The sequence below is a fragment of the Sardina pilchardus genome, chromosome 16 (genome assembly GCF_963854185.1).
Source record: "Sardina pilchardus chromosome 16, fSarPil1.1, whole genome shotgun sequence".
Classification (NCBI taxonomy): domain Eukaryota; kingdom Metazoa; phylum Chordata; class Actinopteri; order Clupeiformes; family Clupeidae; genus Sardina; species Sardina pilchardus.
This window is the reverse complement of record NC_085009.1, coordinates 30,533,949-30,555,287: the sequence shown is the minus strand read 5'-3', so window position 1 is coordinate 30,555,287 and position 21,339 is coordinate 30,533,949. Positions and strand designations below refer to the sequence as shown.

The window sequence follows — 21,339 nt, the reverse complement described above, 5'->3', positions numbered from 1 at the left end:
TCTCACTGGAAATGAATGATCTCAGCACACATCGTTGGGAAGGAGGATGAAAATGCTTTATTCATAAAGTCAAAGAACTCTCAAATAGCTTTTTGCTTTCTACTGGAACACTGACCACTGATGGTTCACCTGATGGTCTCCTGGAACACTGACCATGTAAAAGCAGTCAATGATAGTTAAACTGATCAAAAAATATTAACTAGAATGACAACAGAATGTATAAAATATTAAATAAACAGAGAAAGAGCGAGTGGGTTCAACCAGAGAGTGAGAAAAAGAGAGAAAGACAGAAAGTGTTAGTGAGGAAAGGACTTGGAAATGGAAATGTTGGTTTTGGATGGAGTTGATTAGGCTAAGTGGCGTCGGTTAGCACACCCGTGATCGAAGCATGCAGTTTCTTCCTTTAATTTCTTTTATTGCGTTGCCTTCAACAATTGCCATACAACAATAAAGTTATGTGTGGTCTGTAAGGAACCAAAGAAGCCATCATTAGTAATACGGTCACTGTACCACATAATCACTGTCTAATAAACAAGGCAGGCCACATGTTAAACTAAGCACCCCATTTGCATCCAATGCTCATTGGCAATTTACTGTCACATAAAGATAGCCTAAATCAGCGGTGGCCAACCCGCGGCTCGCGAGCCACATGCGGCTCTTTGCTTCTTCTCGTGCGGCTCGCGGCTGCTCAACTGCTGTTCTGACTTCTCCTCGGACCTAAACGTTTTCCTTTTGAAATAGCCTTTATTTCCGGTAAATAAAAACTAATTTCAGAATTTGATAGTAGCCTATTGCCAAAAGTAATTTAATAGTTAACAATAATCATTTTACCGTCATGATATGGATAGGAATTGGCCAAAACGAAGCAGACGTGTTTATTCTTCAGCCAGGTTTAATGCTACTGTTGCAATCAGGAATACCCTGAAGCTAATCGTAAATAGAAGGAACACGTGCCATTGAAAAGGGCCATTTATCATTTTGTAGCATAACCCCTCTGGTTAATATGTCAAAGTACGGTAGCCTAATCAAAACGAAAGCACTCTGAGATCGCAAACCTCCGCCTCGCGCATCCTGCTTAACATCTCGCGCCTCCGCTTAACATCTTGCTTAACAAACAGACAAACCCCGATGAAAACATAACATACTTTTGCAAGTAGGCTGGTAATGGCTATAGACGTCAGTCACTCGTTTTCTTTTTGTTTATTTTCTTTTTAAAAGTTAACTGAACACTTGACATTGCATTATCAGGTGTTGGAGCATTGCTCATGCCAATAAGTCATTCAGTGAGGGGGGATTTGATGTGTGTCTGATCTTTTTACATTTTCCAATGATCATTTATCAATGATCATTGAGCATCTGCCAAGTGTCAATGAAAAACAAAGGAGCTATAACTGTAGGCCTAATGTTGTGCTGTTGTAGTATGGACGCCTTTTTTTGTTGTGTGGCTCTCTTGACTTTTGTAGATTTTTTTTTGGCTCTTCATGCTAGACTGGTTGGCCACCCCTGGCCTAAATGAACTAAATAGCCGATATCTTTGTTATATTCTATGAACATAACCATATCTCAATCACACACACAACATAAGACAGGATACATGCATTGACATTACTAACCAAAGTGAAAGTATAAGTTTCCCTTAAGGCTAATCTCCGCTTAGCATAACGCTAAGTTAGCATTCCAAACGAGCATGACACACATCCATATCCCACCAACAACAGGCCCTACACATGACTCAGATATGGTTATGTTCATAGAATATAACAAAGATATCAGCTATGTATCTCGGTTACTTTCACTTACTTTGTGTTTTGCACGCACACAAGGTGTTCACACAACTCAAACTGTAGGCAGCAAACTCGTTCAGCTGCTAACATAACTTAGGAAAACTAACATGAGGCTAAAGACAAGTACACAGGAGGACGTTTCTAGGCAACCACACCCTCTACAAAATAAGAGTCTTTCATACAGAGTGAGAGAGACAGAGCACAAGAAAGAGATCGAGGGAGAGTATGAGAGAGAAAGACAGAATGAGAGACAGGCAATAAAAACGGGCAAAAATAAAATAAAAATAATAATGTCGTCTTTGCATACAGGATTGATTTGCACTGACTTCTTTAGTGTAGGCTAGTTTTCGCATCAATTTGCTAGCCTACATCTTTCAGCACCTTGGTGAACCTTGTGAGTTTCCAGTGTGAGAGACCCATAGCCTACTGATAGTTAGTTACTAATATATCAATTAAGCTTAACCAACTTTATTATAAGGGTCCTATGAGGAGTGGTTCATATTGGGATGAAGGCAGAAACACAGTTTAATAACAATTAGTTAATAATAATATGTCATTAACGTTTATATTAACATATAGCCTAGCCTAGTTTGTAAATAAACATCTAACATTCTAATGTAAGAAATATAACTGTTAATTAGTGCCAAAACAACATTTAGTTAACTATTAACACAATATTAGTTAATAGATTGCTTTCTATTTGTTAAAAACATTAACATACAGTTTATATGCAAACAACTAATATTTAATTAATGATGAAAAAAACATTAACTTGTGGCAAATAGATATTTTAGTAACAATTAACAAATATTAACAAAGGGTTAGTTAATGATTAGTTTGCTATTAACAAAGGGTTAGTTAATGATTAGTTTGCTATTTATTAAGGACCCTTATTATGGAGTGTTACCGTTTAAATGTCAAATCATATTTATTTCTCTTTGTCGCCATGGTATTGGGGGAAACGCGGAGAAACGAGATGGTCAGTCCTCGTATTTTTTCTTCCCGTTTCGTTATAAGAAATATATAGGCCTAAGTAATAGTTAAAGTCTTCTTCCGTATTGAACAGATAGCCTACGGGACGCTCTTTGTTCCGTAGGCTATTTCAAGGAACTACTCAATGCACACACACTGGGTAAACTGGCGCGCTACAAACACTTACATGTCAAATCATATTTATTTCTCATCATATTTATATATTTATAAATTACATATTTATTCTCATCATATATCAAATTTATTGGAGAGGTGAGAGCTGGTTTGGGAGAACTGTCGACTCGACTAGACTCGAGACGTCCTTCAACGCCTGAGCGACCAATCCCCAGACATTGCTCGACACCTGCACCGGAGTCGTCCATCTGGGAGATGGCCCTCTCTGCCACATTCGACAACAGCATCCAAGTTCCTTCTCAGCACGAAGACGTGACCTTGCTTGCTGTTGGCCCAGAACAACATGCTCGGATTCACCAACAGAGTCGCGGCAACGTTGGTAGATACGGATGCCTGCTCTTCAGAGCCATCACCCCAAAGGAGCACTACAGAGCCTGGTGCAAAACCACCAACTGGGATGGATCGAAGGGCAAGCAAGCACTGCCACACAACGTGAAGGCCTTTGTGTTGTCAACACTAAACAGAAAGTTTCCTACGATGGGGAGAAGTGGCCGCAAGGACTGCATCGATAAGATCAACGAATGCCTTCGCAAGCCCCGAAACCCTGGCGATACATTTTCTTTCCTTTAATTCAATAAAACATTGTTTATCTGAAGAACTTTTCCGAGGTTGTCTTGTCTACCAAATCCTAAACTTAAATAGAGTAAACATTTTATCTTATGAAAAAACTCTTAGGGGGAACAGTTAGGCAGCCCTTCCTCCATTATCATAGTAGGCCTATAGGCAATTTATTAGAGGGGTCAAAAAAACTCATAAAGTAGGCTAGCATGCTACTTTTTCCAGACTAAATGTGTCACTTTAGTGATTGGCTCTTTCAAATGCAAATTAGGTGGGTGGGCTTTTGAATGGGCCTGCTGCAGGTGAGAGGACAAATCCTAAGAATTTATTGTTTTTAGAAAGTGCCATTATCATTGCCATATTCTCTTAAAACATAGGCTATATATTTGAAAACGAGTTGATTAAAGGTTTCTAATGGTGTTTCTATAATATGATAAAAGCAGAGATTGAGATGTGTGTTTGGAACAGTTTTTCAAATCCCCCGGGGGGTATTTAGACTCCAGGGTGTTAAGCACTCATTCACAACTGTCCCATCGCTAAATGCTCTCTTGTGTTGCGTGATCACACAAGTATACCTGTCGTAGTGTGCTTTTAATTTGATAGGCCTAATTATTATCTCCGCCAAGGAGGTTGTTTTCATCGGGGCTCAGTGTAAAAGGAACAGGTCAACCCCGCGATTAGGGGTGTGTGACTGATGACTTATTTGGCAAGGCTATTATTTGGCTTACTATGCATGGCTGTAGGCAGCTATGAGGCCACTGAGATCTGGACCTCATCGGTTTTGAGAGCTGGAAATACATGTGTTTGCTAAATATCGGTATATTGTTGTGCATGTTGCGTTCGCGACTCGGGGAAGTGAAAGCAGTCCTGTATAGACATAGCAAGTTTTCATGGTGATCATCAGCGCAGCTGTAGCTGATTGTGAAAGCCGATTGGAAATACATAAGTTTAGAGCGAACGTTTCAACTATGTTTGCCATGGTAGACAAAAACACTCAAATAAAACAATAGCCTAAAAAATAACTGTAGTGCGTAATGGACACGGCTCTATATCCTAAATAATTTTCGAGGTTCGCCATTTGGTAATATGACCTATCCTTACTGGGCACGAATGAATGGGTTTGCCCTTAGTTTAAATGGAGGCCGGGGAGAGCGCGCGGCAGCTATTGTTATGTATGGAGCTGGCTTAACAAAGTTTTGTGCGTTAGGCCTATATATAACGCACAAAACTTTGTTAAGCCAGCTCTCTCTCTCTATATAGATAGATAGATAGATAGATAGATAGATAGATAGATAGATAGATAGATAGATAGATAGATAGATAGATAGATAGATAGATAGATAGATAGATAGATAGATAGATAGATAGAGAGAGAGAGAGAGAGAGAGAGAGAGAGAGAGAGAGAGAGAGAGAGAGAGAGAGAGAGAGAGAGAGAGAGAGAGAGAGAGAGAGAGAGGGGGGGGGGGGGGAGATTCATGCATGCTACATTACCGTGACCCTATACCTGGATGTTTTTTTTCTCACTGGAATACAGCAGGACAGCAGGGTTTCCCGCAGCGCTTTCCTGCTAAGGCGGCCGCCTTAACAACACAGGGCTGCCGCCTTAACTAGCGTCTTCAATAAATAAATAAATAAATATATTATTTATAGTGATATTCGCCGTATCTCTGTCATGTTTTCTCCATGTCCTTCCAAACCGTAGCCGCTAGTCTCCCTTCTCTGTAGAACGCATACATGTAAAAAAAAAGAAACTTTTTCAAATCGAGTTGGCCTATGCGCACAGGCGACGCGCTCATTCAGCATGAGTATTTGATATCAGGTCAGGTGCCACTGCCACGCATATCTCAGAGTGACTGCGAACACAAATAGCCTAAACCTAGCTAGATTTGACGACTCTCACAGGAATGGTTCTCCGTTGAATCTACCAAATGTGTGGGATGAGCGGCATAACACTTTTGAGCGCTTTATCTTTTTTTTTATCACTCGTCTACTATAAATGCATAGCACTGCATCTTGTAATTTGTTGTGACAAACACTTGTGCCATCTAGCCTACAGCTAACAACAACTTGTGACGGCTATTCATTCACGTGTTGTGAAATACTGAAATTGTCTGAGGTTTACACAGGCTAGTTTAAACTTTAAACTGTAGCCTCTTGTCTGCCATGCCAGTTTCATTCATCCCGACCGGGCGGGACGCACGTTTCCGTTTTGTAGAAATAATTCCTGAATGTTTTTGTTCAGAGCTGAACATGCAACTGTATTTGACAGATGACAGATTTGGTTGCTATTAACAAAATATTAGCGTTCAATGCGGTACGATCTCGCTAATTATGTTTTAAAAAGCATTAAAAACGTTCCGGCTCTCATATGAGCAACAGGCAAGCACAATATACAGCTTCAATCAAAGAATTGCAGCTTTAGGCTACTAAATCACAATTCACTAACTTTACCATACAGTCGCATACTGTTGAAATGGCTATAATAAACTTGAACTTGAACTTGAACTTGCAATGTTACATCTTCATACAGTTTCATCTTTATTTCATGGTATATTCTAAAATATCCACCATTACAAATGTTCTTGGTTTTAATAGAATATTATAATATTGACTGGCTTTAAAATATATCCTATGATGCTATGCTGAGCAGTGCAAACGTTTTGAAAGATACAAAAGGCCCTGTATTGGAGTTGTAAACTTACACTTTTAAGGTATAATATTGTCTAAATTGTGTTAATGATGTTTAATTGGTTGCTGATACAATTAAATATGATACAATGAATGTGAAATCCAGGTATATTGCTCTCATTAGTGTCAAAATTCAACATTTTCAACATTAATGAAATGCTGACAGCCTACTAAATTTTTACTTCAGCTGACCTCCTTGTCTTAAAGTAAATCAGAAAAGAAGTTATTTAGACAAGTGTGTGCTAGACTGCTCCTGTAGCCAACAATCTCCTCTCTACCCTTTGGGAATTGAACTGTTATATGATCCTTGGTGATGTAAATTATGAAAACCCCTTTCTTTGGTTGGTCTTGATGCGGCCTTGACTCCTTTAAGACTCGGTCTCGACTCAGACTTGCTTCCTAAAAGACTCGGTCGTTGTCACTCGGTCTTGGCTGCAGTTAAACCAACGGTCTCGACCTCGACCCCCCCCCCCCCCCCCCCCCCCCCATCGTAGGGCAGTGGCGGCGATGCGGCGGGGACGCTACGGCGACGCCCCCTTCCCCTGGACAGACACCACCTTAACTAACACATTTTCTGGGGGAAACCCTGGACAGGATGCCTTTTATCTATCAAACGCAAAAGCTGAGATTGTTGGAAGGACTAGGCTACTCAACAAACTTGTTTTCGTTTCTGGGAGATCTCGTTATCGTTTTGGATTGTCGGATTTTATACTCATTGTATATATAGGATGAACAAAGTCTATGGATTTGCTATATTAAATCCAGTAGCCTAATAATTATGTGCCACGTCCGATTTCGCAAGTGGTGTAGTAGGCTACATTTAAAAATCGACAGCCGTTTCTGAGATCCATTTCATGAAGAGCAATTGTCTTGTGCGATCATTCCCCCTCCCCCACACTCGTCTAACCAGTTCACTACATTATAGCCTACCTATATGCGGCACTGAGGACGACACTTGAGCCCGACACTATGTCGATGTAAAAATGTGTGTGAGTGTGCGCTGAACCACGAATTAACATATTAACTTTTCTTTTCAGCAGACATCGCAAACATAAAAAGAATCTCAAAACAGAAAATCGTTCATTTCTTTTAATAAAACGATGCCTTTTCTCTTGATGGGTTCCGGAGAGGTTCTTCGAGTGAGTTTCGAACCCCGATCGCTGGCGTCCGATATGCTTCAACCACTTGCGCCACAGCTAGGTTGTGATCTCCGAAATGCTTTATTCGACACATGGACTTGAAACGCCGATCAAAAGTTCTGACATGTTAAACTGACGTTAGTTATTAATTCACCACATGATAAAATGCTGTCATATAGCTTGACGCCCAGCAGCCTATGGTAGTCTATGTCTATCTCTGAATCAACATGAACATGCATACGATACATACGTTGCTAGAAACTTATTTTGCGGAGCTAGGCCTGCAGCTAGTCGATGGTTACAATGAATCACCCTCACTGCCCTATCGCATATCTGACCATCCATTGTTACAATGTTACAAAATGTGCGATCGTCTCCATGCATGTAGCCTACGGTTATAAGTAAAGTGACAAGCATAGGCATGTATTAAAGAGATTTCTGGTAAATACATTTTATTTTCAGTCGTCAAAAGTGGTGGTGACAAAATCTGTGATAACAAGTGCTGACATGTAGGCTACCCAGCGTCGCCAGTTACAATGAACATGCCTCAGTTTTAAAATAGCCTACACATTTCCAAGTATTCCTAGCATGTAAATGTTGCCAAAATGTCCATCTTGTCCATCTCTTTCGTCTTTGCCTTGACATTGACAATAATAGCCTATTCACGGAAATGCGGTCTTGTAACCGTAATGAATTCATGAATTAATTTAAGGTTGCCTTTCGAGTATTTCAGGTTGAATTGAAGGCTATTTCCTTCTGATAGGCCTATAGGCGATTTTCTAAAACCATTTTCATTCATTTCAACAATGGTTTATTGAAACGTCGTTTGATTAATTTCGCCAGTCATCACTTTCATTTTAATGATGAAATGAGATGGATATGCGGAGCATTTCTCTCCCTCTCCATTGACCAAAACGTTGCTCTGCGAGCGTCATGTCTCTTTTCTCCGCTTGTCACCAGTGCGGTGTCCTCAGGTTTTTCCATGAGCCAAACCTTCATATTATTAGGGCGGTCTATGTTGCCCCCTTCCGGTTGCAGTTTTAATTACAAAGTCCCGAAGCATCGGGACTCCCGATGTGCGGGAACGAAAGGAGCATCCTCAACCCGTACCATCTGTAGTGTGAGTGATTTCTGAAGGTGAGTGAGAGATTGACTGACTGACTCAGTGGTGTGTTTGTGTTTCAGTAAGGAAAAAGAGATACAAACACACTGTCAAATTTCCTTCATTTCCTGGCAGGTTTCACGGCATCTAAGACAATTATTTTACAGTTATGGATCAACCCTTGTATACCATTTAAACGTTTTTGGATAAGCTATTTTGATAATATTGTAAATTTAGAATATTATACTGCCCGGTTGAACAAGGCCCAGGTGTCCACCCTGCAAAAATGGGAGGCATTAATATGCAGGGTCCAAGATCTCATGCCCCTTGTGCAATGAGTTGCCTTTATGTGTGATACATATTGCTGTTTTTTTTTTTTTCTGTAAAGACGTAATGATATTATATGATATGTATTTTCTACTTATTTTTATTTCCACTCTTTTACCATGTGTATGGTTTACTATCTAGCTTTCATGTAACCATCTTGCCACCCCCCTCCCACATTCCCCTGTTTATGAAAATCAATAAACAGTTGATAACAAAAAAAAAATAAGAAATCCTTCATTTCCTTTTGGATCAACATTACCGTCAAATTTACAATACTTTGTGTCTGTCTGTCTGTCCGTCCATCCGTCCGTCCGTCCGTCCGTCCGTGTGTGTGTGTGTCATGTTATAGTGTGAGTGATTTCTGCGGTTGAGTGAGAGATTGACTGACTGACTCAGTGGTGTGTTTGTGTTTGAGTGAGAAAAAGAGATAAAACACAGTGTCAAATTCAGCAACTCAGTATTTGGTCTTGTGATACTCACTGTAGTTTCTCCAGTTTACAGTTGGGATCCTCCAGAAGAGAAGAAAGATGCTTCATTCCTGAGTCTCCTGCTTCATTATTACTACTCAGCTGCAGCTCTCTCATGTGTGAGGGGTTTGATCTCAGTGCTGATGCAAGAGCTCTGAAGCCTTCCTCTCCAATACTGCAGTACCTCAGGCTGTAGAGAGAAGTAGGAGAAATACTTCATCTTCATTTCTTTTTGGACAGTCAACATTACTGTCACATTTACAATACTCTGTGTGTGTGTGTGTGTGTGTGTGTGAGAGTGTGTGTGTTACAGGCCCCCAGCCTTGCCTCTTCCCCGGCTGTGCTTCTCGTTTCTCGTCCGCAGGTGATTGGAGGCTAATTAGGTGCACCGGTGCACAGGTCACCTGATGAGTCGCTGGAGCTCCTCCCACTGAGAGCGGTGGACTTGAGGCTTGAGCAGAGCAGCACACTAACTTCAAGAACGCTGTCCTGGCTTGCTTGAGTTTTCTGTCTGAAGCTGGCCGGCCGCCGCTTTTGGCCAACTTTGGACTGTCGTTTCGGGCAAAATAAATTGCTATATTGCTGCAACCTCGCTGTTCCCCCCCCCCCCCCCCCCCTTTTTTTTGTTGTTGCGCCCATTTACGGCGTAACAGTGTGTTAGTGTGTGTTTGTTGTGTTTGTGTGTAAGTGGGTGACTAAATAAAGGAGGGAGGGTGTGATTCAATGATGTGTGTATGTGTGAGTGTTAGTCAATTATTGAGTCATTGAGTGACTGACTGACTCAGTGGTGAGTTTGTGTTTGAGTGAGAAAAACAGATAAAGTATTGCAAAAGCCTCTAAATCCACTTTTGTCAAAAATGAGATAATGATGGTGAGTGAATGCTCTTCACATATAGTGTAAGTTACTTCAATAATTTAGCTTCAAAACTCACTAAGTACCATTCTCTTCCTGGTCTGAAATATTGAATTGTAGGCGAAACCCTATAGGAGCCTGATACAAAATGCTCATTTAAAAGAAAAGTGGAAAAGACGGATTTAGAGGCTTTTGCATCTGAACCCTTCATTTGGTCTTGTGATACTCACTCTAGTTTCTCCAGTTTACAGTTGGGATCCTCCAGAAGAGATGAAAGATGCTTCACTCCTGAGTCTCCTACTTTGTTCCCCCACAGCTGCAGCTCTCTCATGTGTGAGGGGTTTGATCTCAGTGCTGATGCAAGAGCTCTGAAGCCTTCCTCTCCAATACTGCAGTGATCCAGGCTGTAGAGAGAAGTAGGAGAAATACTTCATCTTCATTTCCTTTTGGACAGTCAACATTACAGTCAAATTTACAATGCACTTTGTGTGTGTGTCTGTGTGTGTGTCTTGTTATAGTGTGAGTGATTATGTAAGTGAGTGAGAGAGTGACTGACTGACTCAGTGGTGTGTTCTAGGGCTGTCAAAATTGCTCAAGAATGCTAAAAAAACAGATAGATTAGAATATATTTGAATATCTGGTTGCGCATTTTGTCAATGATGCGCATTACGTCAATAACAGGACAAATTAATACAAAGAGACATAACTACTTGTAAGAGGTAGTTCATTTAAGTATAAACATATTTGACAACGTATTGCCTACTCAAGAACAAGTAAATCAAAGGTCAAGACCGCAGACCTCATTCTCGCTCGCTTGCTCTCTCGCACTCACACACACACACTTTCTCACTCTCACCAGCACCCTCGCGCTCTCTGCGCACAACGGTTTAAATGAAGAACAACAATAAACACATGTTGAGTGCTGATCAAGATTTTTGTACAAGCTATTTAAGGTCGTGACTCTCGTCCCAAATATAGCAGGCTTCATTCAGTGATTGAAACAAATATTGGTAACACTTTACTTGACGGGTTAATTCATAACACATTCATAACAGCTGTCATGAACTGCACATGAAGCATTCATGACTGATTCTTGAAACATGACTCAACATTCATACCAACACTTTCATGAATGTGGAAGACAAAACGACGAAAACTTGTCAAAATAAAAGTCCAACAATCTAGTAATCCATATACAGGGTATTATGAATCCTCTCCAGCGTTTGTAAACATCTCATGAATATTTTATGAAGTCTACTTCAAATGTCACTTTACTATACGAGTTTTGTAGTATTCATCACACTGGGAAGTGAACTAGGCTACTGACCATCTGTGGACCTCTGAATGGTTGGACATTCCTGTTTTATATACAGTATAATACAGTCATTGGTGTAGACAATTATGCATTCTTCAGAGATTACTATCATGAGATAAATAAACAGACAAACAAAAAACTAAATTCTCCTGGACACTGGACTTCCCCGTTGACTAAGATGTGACATGATCAGGTTGGCTAAAACAAAAAAGACAGCAATGCTGCTTTGCGATTGTTGGACTTTTATTTTTTATTTTTTTTTTAAAGTATATTTTTTGGCTTTTTGCCTTTATTAGTACAGGACAGTGAAGTGGTAGACAGGAAGCAAGTGGGAGAGAGAGATGGGGTGGGATTGGGACATGACCGCAGGCCGGATTCGAACCTGAGTCCCCGTGGGCACTCGGACCCGTAAATGGTACGAGCGCTGTAGCCTGCTGGGCCACAGCGCCCCCCTTTGGACTTTTATTTTGACAAGTTTTTGAAGTTTTGTCTTCCACATTCATGAAAGGGTTGGTATGAATGTTGAGTCATGTTTCATGAAACAGTCATGAATGCTTCATGTGAAGTTCATGACAGCTGTTATGAATGTGTTATGAATGAACCCGTCAAGTAAAGTGTTACCCAAATATTATTAAATTAGGCTAATTGAAGTTTTACAGTGATATAAAACCCTGTAGCACCGCATTATGTAATAACACCGCATTATGTAATAATGTAATAAATGTGCATGCCATTTTGTAATAATTGCCGCATTCTGTAATAATCTGCCGCATTATGTAATAAACTTCTTGAACGCAATATGTAATACATTTTGCTGCATTATGTAATAAGTTATTACATATTGCGGTTGTTACTACATAATGCGGGTGTTGCGTTTTTTTTTGTTGCCAAATGTAACAATTGGTGCATTATGTAATAACCAACCGAAATTGACATTTTCATTGAATAAAAACAGCTTAATAATGTGTATTTTACTCAAAATTAATGCTTACAAATAAGTATTAATTTAACGATGCAATTAAGTATTTAAGCAACTAAATGAAAAACAATTCAGCTGCAACATACAGCCTAACACACTGATCACACAATGGAACTGCAGAATAATAAGTGAATTTTAACAATGTTCTTTACCTACAGTAAAACAGGCCATGACTCACATTTCACACACATGTAGCCAAACTATCAGTATATAGAGGGTACTGCCTATCAGAATTCCATTTGATTTATGCTGTTCAGGCACTTAGGCTAAGCCCCTACTTGATATTGCTCCTCCTGCAAGATACTGATTGGGACTCATGGTGTCTATTACTGGCTAGGCAAGGCCTGCTAGTGTATGGCAATGTTTAAACGTAAGTTATTAGGGCCCGAGCACCGAGGTGCGGCCGCTGAAGCGGCTGCACCGTAGGTGCAAGGCCTCATTGTTTTTGCTCAGATTACATTTCTTCCAGGCCACGTTTTGCCTTTTTTTCACCAACTTGGCATGCTCTGAAACTTTTGAAATTTGGCAGCTATGTGTGGAATTGGTAACACTACTAAGTGACAGAGCTCTGGCCAAGGATGTGGCTCAGGGACTCTATAGCGCCACCTAACATGTTGTCTGTTGTGGTTGACACATACATTCACGGAAATGGACCAGATTTGGTGGATATGTGTGTTCTATTAAATTCAATTTTACATTTAAACTTAATAGTGAATCTTTTGAGGAAGAATTTGAGTTATGATTATGATTTTTGCACATCACATATTTTGAAACACTTCTCCTAGACGGTTTATCGAAATCATGTCATATAAGCACTAAAATGATCTTGAGGGGTTGCTCAAGAGGAATTGCGACCAGATTTTTGAATCTTCGAAGTATATTGAAATGGCGAAATTTTGAATTATGGCATCTTATTAAGAAACAGGAAGTTGGTGTTATAGGCAGAAAAAAGGTTTTAAATTGGATGTAACCTGGCAGCTACATGTGGAATTGCTTCTGCTAATTAGAGACAGAGCTCTGGCCTAAGGTGTGGCTTCGGGACTCTATAGCGCCACCTAGCAGCACGTTATCTGTTGTGGTTGACACAAACATTCACGAAAATGAACCAAATTTGGTGGGCACATGTGTTATTGCTATCGCTAGTCAGAGACAGAGCTCTAGCCTACAGTAGGGTGTGGCTTAGGGACTCTATAACGCCACCTAGCGTGTTGTCTGTTGTGGTTGACACATACATTCACAAAATTAACCAAATTTGATGGGCTTGTGTGTTATTGCTGCCGCTAGTCAAAGACAGAACTCCGGCCTCGGGTGTGGCTTAGGGACTCTATAGCGCCACCTAGCCCATTGTCTGTTGTGGTTGACACATACATTCACGAAAATGAACCAAATATGGTGGGCATGTGTTTTGCTATAGCTATTCAGAGACAGAGCTCTGGCCGAGGGTGTGGCTTAGGGACTCTATAGCGCCACCTAGTGTGTTACCTGTTGTGGTTGACATATACATTCACGAAAATGAATCAAATTTGGTGAGCTCGTGTGTTATTACTGCCGCTAGTCAGAAACAGAGCTCTGGCCTAGGGTGTGGCTTAGGGACTCTATAGCGCCACCTAGCGCATTGTCTGTTGTGGTTGATACATTTACAAAAATGAGCCACAATAGGGCTCGGGATCATGACGTGAAAACTTTGCGGGCACAGCCATATTGGCAGCCTCACTCCTTAGTTTACTATGGATTACTATGGATTTACTCCCACCTATTAGTGTGTTCCTGTTACTTAGTTTTTGCCTTCTTGGTCGTATGTTGCTGTAGTGGGGTGTAACAGAGAAAAAGAATCGCTAATACTATATTTCTGCTTCTTGTCTTCTGCATCTGAATGAATGGATATTATGTTCGGTGCCCCACCAACATGGCAGCTATATTCCTAGAATGCAAGGTGTGTCCCCGAGCCCTATTGGTGGGCATGTGTGTTATTGCTACAGCTAGCCAGGGATAGAGCGCTGGTCTAGGGTGTGGCTTAGGGACTCTATAGTGCCACCTAGCACATTGTCTATTATGGTTGACACATTAATTCACGACAATTAGGTAGGCTTGTGTGTTATTGCTGCAGTTAGGCTTAGTTCACACTGGCAGTCGAAATCCGATGTCTTGCATATCCGATCAGAATCCGATCTTTCTGACTGACTGTTCTCATGGCCTGGTGCACGCGCTGAATCAATCAATTAATCACTTCCGTCACTCAGAATTACTTTGCAATTGTTTGTCGCAGTGCAAATGACGAAAGGGATACGTTGAAATCCTATTCAAGTGGTTCGACTGTTCAGATTGAGTCATATCCGATAGTTGAAACCACGAACCATGGTGCGAATCAGCATTGTAAAAATCGCATTTCATGCGGTTTTGTGCAGTTCAGACTACCCAAAATTCAAGCTAGATACAATCCAGATAAGCAAAAAATCGGATTTCGACTGCCAGTGTGAACTAAGCCTTAGTCAGAGACAGAGCTCTGGCCTAGGGTGTGGTCTGTTGTGGTTGACACATACATTGATGAAAATTAACCAAATTTGGTGGGCATGTGTGTTGCTAATGCACATGCCCACAAACAAGTACGTATTGCTTTTATAGATTCTGAAATGTCCTGGCCCGCCATCACCGCTTGCGGCTATATTTATTATTATTTATTTTGTTTTGTTGTACTACAAACTAAGCAGGATTTAGACTGAGATACTGTGTCCTCAATGAGCTTGAAAAGTTTTATGCTAATATGTGTTAGCTTAAGCAACACCGGCTAACTTAGCCAATAATATAATAATATCTGACAACAGAAAACAGAATGCATAGCACACCCATCTTGCCTACAGAATTGCTGTCATTCATCATCCAGTTGACAATAAATTGGTTAACTATCAGAAGCACTTACCTCCAAACTTGATCTCATGACTAATATGACTGCAAATATTAATTGAAAAGAACCCCTTGTGCGCTTAAATGAGCACAACCAAAGTAAAAAGGTGGATTGTTACAATGCAAGCTGAGCAATAGTTGACATACTGTCCTCTTACTTAGCATTTTTGAGTAAAATACACATTATCATGCTGTTTTTAATCAATGAAAATGTCAATTTTGGTTGGATACTACATAATGCACCAATTGTTACATTTGGCAAAAAAAAAAATCGCAACCCCCGCATTATGTAGTAACAACCGCAATATGTAATAACTTATTACATAATGCAGCAAAATGTATTACATATTGCGTTCAAGAAGTTTATTACATAATGCGGCAATTATTACATCATGGCGTGCACATTTATTACATTATTACATAATGCGGTGTTATTACATAATGCGGTGCTACAAACCCGACTTTAGTTGCTGTTACATCGCATCGTTAATCAGATTCTCGGCTTTCAATCCCAAAAGTTGTTGTTTCGATTCTATTGGTGACTGTTACACTAGGGATACAGTACCTCATTGCTTGACAGAACTCCTGAAGCCTGCCCCATCCACGACACTGATCGGTCTCCTTACAAATTAACCAAATTAATTTCTGCGTGATGGCCTGCTGAAATGGACGCTTAAGAGTGTGGCATTGTAAGCCAAAATCATGAAATGCGTCAAATAACACGCCGAATGACTTAAGAAACCGGCGTGTCATTCTACACCTGTGGGTGAGATCAGGCTGCCCCTTCTCTTGTTGCAGACAGAGCTTGTGGCAGCGGGAGTGCAAAATAAGTGGCAATACGTGGCTGTTTAGCTGTAGTTCCACACATTATGCTATGCTCCTTTGGGTGCACGTTTTTGAGATGTGACCTCATTACTAGTGGTCGAATGGTATGCTAATTGTAACTATTTGAATATAAATTTGGATATAGAATATTCGTTGACAGCCTTAGTGTGTTTGTGTTTGACAGAAAAAGAGATAAAACACACTATCAAATTCACTCTCAAACTCAGTATTTGTTCTTGGAATACTCACTGTAGATATTCTAGTTTACAGTTGGGATCCTCCAGAAGAGAAGAAAGATGCTTCACTCCTGAGTCTCCTGCTTCATTCCTACTCAGCTGCAGCTCTCTCATGTGTGAGGGGTTTGATCTCAGTGCTGATGCAAGAGCTCTGAAGCCTTCCTCTTCAATACTGCAGTTATCCAGGCTGTAGAGAGAAGTAGGAGAAATACTTCATCTTCATTTCCTTTTGGACAATCAACATTACTGTCACATTTACAATACTCTGTGTGTGTGTGTGTGTGTGTGTGTGTGTGTGTTTTGTCATAGTGTGAGTGATTGTGTAAGTGAGTGAGAGAGTGACTGACGGACTGACTGACTCAGTGGTGTGTGTGTGTGTGTGTGTGTGTGTGTGTGTGTCAGTGTGTGTGTGTGTGTGTGTGTGTGTGTGTGTGTGATACTGTAGCAACTCAGTACTTGGTCTTGTGATACTCACTGTAGTTTCTCCAGTTTACAGTTGGGATCCTCCAGAAGAGAAGAAAGATGCTTCACTCCTGAGTCTCCTGCTTCCCAATTCCTACTCAGCTGCAGCTCTCTCATGTGTGAGGGGTTTGATCTCAGTGCTGATGCAAGAGCTCTGAAGCCTTCCTCTTCAATACTGCAGTTAACCAGGCTGTAGAGAGAAGTAGGAGAAATACTTCATCTTCATTTCCTTTTGGACAATCAACATTAATGTCAAATGTACAATGCTCTTTGTGTTTGTGTGTGTGTGTGTGTGTGTGTGTGTGTGTGTGTGTGTGTGTGCTACAAATGTAGCACCGCATTATGTAATAACACCGCATTATGTAATAATGTAATAAATGTGCACACCATTATGTAATAATTGCCGCATTCTGTAATAATCTGCCGCATTATGTAATACACTTCTTGAACGCAATATGTAATACATTTTGCCGCATTATGTAATAAGTTATTACATATTGCGGTTGTTAGTACATAATGCGGGTGTTGCGCTTTTTTTTTGCCAAATGTAATAATTGGTGCATTATGTAATAACCAACCGAAATGTACATTTTCATTGATTAAAAACAGCTTGATAATGTGTATTTTACTCAAAATTAATGCTTACAAATAAGTATTAATTTAACAATGCAATTAAGTATTTAAGCAACTAAATGAAAAACAATTCAGCTGCAACATACAGCCTAACACACTGATCACACAAAGGAATTGCAGAATAATAAAGTGAATTTTAACAATGTTCTTTACCTACAGTAAAACAGGCCATGACTCACATTTCACACACATACAGTATAGCCAAACTATCAGTATATGGAGGGAACTGCCTATCAGAATTCCCTTTGATTTATGCTGTTCAGGCACTTAGCCTAAGCCAGTACTTGATATTGCTCCTCCTGCAAGGTACTGATTGGGACTCAGTACTGGCTAGGCTAGGCCTGCTAGTGGAAAGGCAATGTTTAAACGTAAGTTATTAGGGCCCGAGCACCGAGGTGCTGAAGCGGCTGCACCGTAGGTGCAAGGCCCTATTGTTTTTGCTCAGATTAAATTTCTTCCGGGCCACGTTTTGCCTTTTTTCACCAACTTGGCATGCTCTAAAACTCTTGAAATTTGGCAGCTATGTGTGGAATTGGTAACACTACTAAGTGACAGAGCTCTGGCCTAGGGTGTGGCTCAGGGACTCTATAGCGCCACCTAACGCGTTGTCTGTTGTGGTTGACACATACATTCACGGAAATGGCCCAGATTTGGTGGACATGTGTGTTCTATTAATCTAAACAATTTTCCATTTCAACTTTATAGTGAATCTTAGAAGAATTTGATTTATGATTATGATTATGATTTCTGCACATCACATATTTTGAAAAAAAATCTCCTAGACGGTTTATCGAAATCATGTCATATAAGCACTAAAATGATCTTGAGGGGTTGCTCAAGAGGAATTACAACCAGATTTTTTAATTGTCGAAGTATATCGAAATGGCGAAGGTTTGAATTATGACGTCTTATCAAGAAACAGGAAGTTGGTGTTATAGGCAGAAAAAAGGTTTTAAATTGGATGTAACTTGGCAGCTACATGTGGAATTGCTTCTGCTAGTCAGAGACAGAGCTCTGGCCTAAGGTGTCGCTTAGGGACTCTATAGCGCCACCTAGTGCGTTGTCTGTTGTGGTTGACACATACATTCACGAAAATGAACCAAATTTGGTGGGCACATTACATGTGTTATTGCTATCGCTAGTCAGAGACAGAGCTCTAGCCTAGGGTGTGGCTTAGGGACTCTATAGCGCCACCTAGCGTGTTGTCTGTTGTGGTTGACACATACATTCACGAAAATTAACCAAATTTGGTGGGCTTGTATATCATTGCTATCGCTAGTCAGAGACAGAGCTCTATCTCTATAGCGCCACCTAGCGTGTTGTCTGTTGTGGTTGACACATACATTCACTAAAATTAATCAAATGTTGTGGGCTTGCGTGTTATTGCTACCGATAGTCAAAGACAGAGCTCTGGCCTAGGGTGTGGCTTAGGGACTCTATTGCGCCACCTAGCGCATTGTTTGTTGTGGTCGACACATACATTCACGAAAATTAACCAAATTTGGTGGGCTTGTGTGTTATTGCTATTGCTAGTCAGAGACAGAGCTCTGGCCATAGACCTAAAAGAAATGGACAAACAGACTCTGCTGTTCTCAATGGGAGGGGGCTGAAATAAAAATCTGTTTACTTTCCATCGTACTGCGCAGACTCATACTCATTTTGTGACGTTAGCCATCCTGTACATTGCTGTAACTGGTCTGATAGATGGGATTTTCAGAACAACTGTCAATCCATTATTAATGTTTGTTTTTAATATTATTATTTTGTTTACTTGCCTCTAGGTAATGCTTTACCCTATCAAACAGTAGGCTACCGTAGGCTACACGCTTTTTCACTGATCTTGGGAATGACTTTCCATCATGGTTTTCGTGCTGGCTGGACTGAGCTTCTTATCCAAACATTACGGGGAATCTCTTGTTGAACGTTAGCTTCCCTCCAACCGACATGCTAACTATACTTCTTTGCGGGAAACCAACGTTATATACGGGGAAGACGTGAATTAGTTTTGCCTTCGATACCCTATATACTGTAGAATACACAGAAGCTATAAGGGCGACACAGGGCACATGTTACATGAAGTTATGGGATCGCAAAAAAATCTGCAATCTATGGCCGTCCATGGGAGTTAGCAGAGTTTCGATAACCAGCTCAATTCCTGTCTCTACTTCCGGGAATATGCCTGCCCCCTTGGCTCTGGCCTAGGGTGTGGCTTAGGGACTCTATAGCGCCACCTAGCGCATTGTCTGTTGTGGTTGACACGTACATTCACGAAAATGAACCAAATTTTGTGGGCATGTGTTTTGCTATAGCTATTCAGAGACAGAGCTCAGGCCGAGGGTGTGGCTTAGGGACTCTATAGCGCCACCTAGTGTGTTACCTGTTGTGGTTGACATTTACATTCACGAAAATGAATCAAATTTGGTGAGCTTGTGTGTTATTGCTGCAGCTAGTCAGAGAGCTTTGGCCTAGGGTGTGGCTTAGGGACTCTATAGCGCCACCTAGCCTGTTGTCTGTTGTGGTTGACACATACATTGATGAAAATTAACCAAATTTGGTGGGCATGTGTGTTGCTCATGCACATGCCCACCAACAATTACGTATTGCTTTGTTAGATTCCGAAATGACCGGGCCTGCTATCGCCGCTTGCAGCTATATTTATTATTATTAATTTTGTTTTGTTGTACTACAACAAACTAAGCAGGATTTAGACTGATACTGTGTCCTCAATGAACTTGAAAAGAAAACCTTTTATGTTAATGTGTAACATGGTTATGGTTATGGTTATGGTTATGGCTATTTAGCAGACGCCATGTGTTAGCTTAGCTTATGGTTGGCTATGTCAACACCAGCTAACTTAGCCAATAATATAATAATATCTGTTAACAGAAAACAGAATGCATGGCACACCCATCTTGTGCACAGCCCATGTTTAATAATTTGGTGCTGTATGTCTTATCTTTGCTGCTGCTTGAGCAAAGACAGAGATTTACTTGACAATTTTATAAAGTGGTTAACTATCAGAAGCACTTACCTCCAAACTTGAGTAAAATACACATTATCATGCTGTTTTTAATCAATGAAAATGTCAATTTTGGTTGGTTACTACATAATGCACCAATTGTTACATTTGGGAAAAAAAAAAAACGCAACAACCGCATTATGTAGTAACAACCGCAATATGTAATAACTTATTACATAATGCGGCAAAATGTATTACATATTGCGTTCAAGAAGTTTATTACATAATGCGGCAGATTATTACAAAATGCGACAATTATTACATAATGGCGTGCACATTTATTACATTATTACATAATGCGGTGTTATTACATAATGCGGTGTTATTACATAATGCGGTGCTACAGTGTGTGTGTGTGTGTGTTTTGTCATAGTGTGAGTGATTGTGTAAATGAGTGAGAGAGTGACTGACTGACTGACTCAGTGGTGTGTGTGTGTCATGTTATAGTGTGAGTGATTTCTACAGGTGAGTGACTGTCAAATTTACAATGCACTTTGTGTGTGTGTGTGTGTGTGTGTGTGTGTGTGTGTGTGTGTGTGTGTGTGTGTGTGTGTTTTGTCATAGCGTGAGTGATTGTGTAAGTGAGTGAGAGAGTGACTGACGGACTCAGTGGTGTGTGTGTGTGTGTGTGTGTGTGTGTGTGTGTGTGTGTGTCGTGTTATAGTGTGAGTGATTTCTACAGGTGAGTGACTGTCAAATTTACAATGCACTTTGTGTGTGTGTGTGTGTGTGTGTGTGTGTGTGTTTTGTCATAGTGTGAGTGATTGTGTAAGTGAGTGAGAGAGTGACTGACTGACTCAGTGGTGTGTGTTAGTGTGTGTGTGTGTGTGTGTGTGTGTGTGTGTGTGTGTGTGTGATAGCAACTCAGTACTTGGTCTTGTGAT

At 40.5% G+C, this 21,339-nt stretch overlaps 1 protein-coding gene across 1 annotated transcript in view; it reads right to left on the bottom strand.

Annotated features, from left to right (window-relative positions):
* LOC134059647 (NLR family CARD domain-containing protein 3-like) overlaps positions 1–21,339 on the bottom strand; it is a 36,831-nt gene that overhangs the window by 2,448 nt on the left and 13,044 nt on the right. The window contains exons 9-12 of the mRNA XM_062516090.1: positions 16,817–16,993; positions 16,355–16,528; positions 10,316–10,489; positions 9,246–9,422 (exon numbers count right to left, since the gene is read on the bottom strand). Coding sequence (XP_062372074.1) covers positions 9,246–9,422; positions 10,316–10,489; positions 16,355–16,528; positions 16,817–16,993 — 702 coding nt within the window. The remainder of the gene's footprint in view (positions 1–9,245; positions 9,423–10,315; positions 10,490–16,354; positions 16,529–16,816; positions 16,994–21,339) is intronic.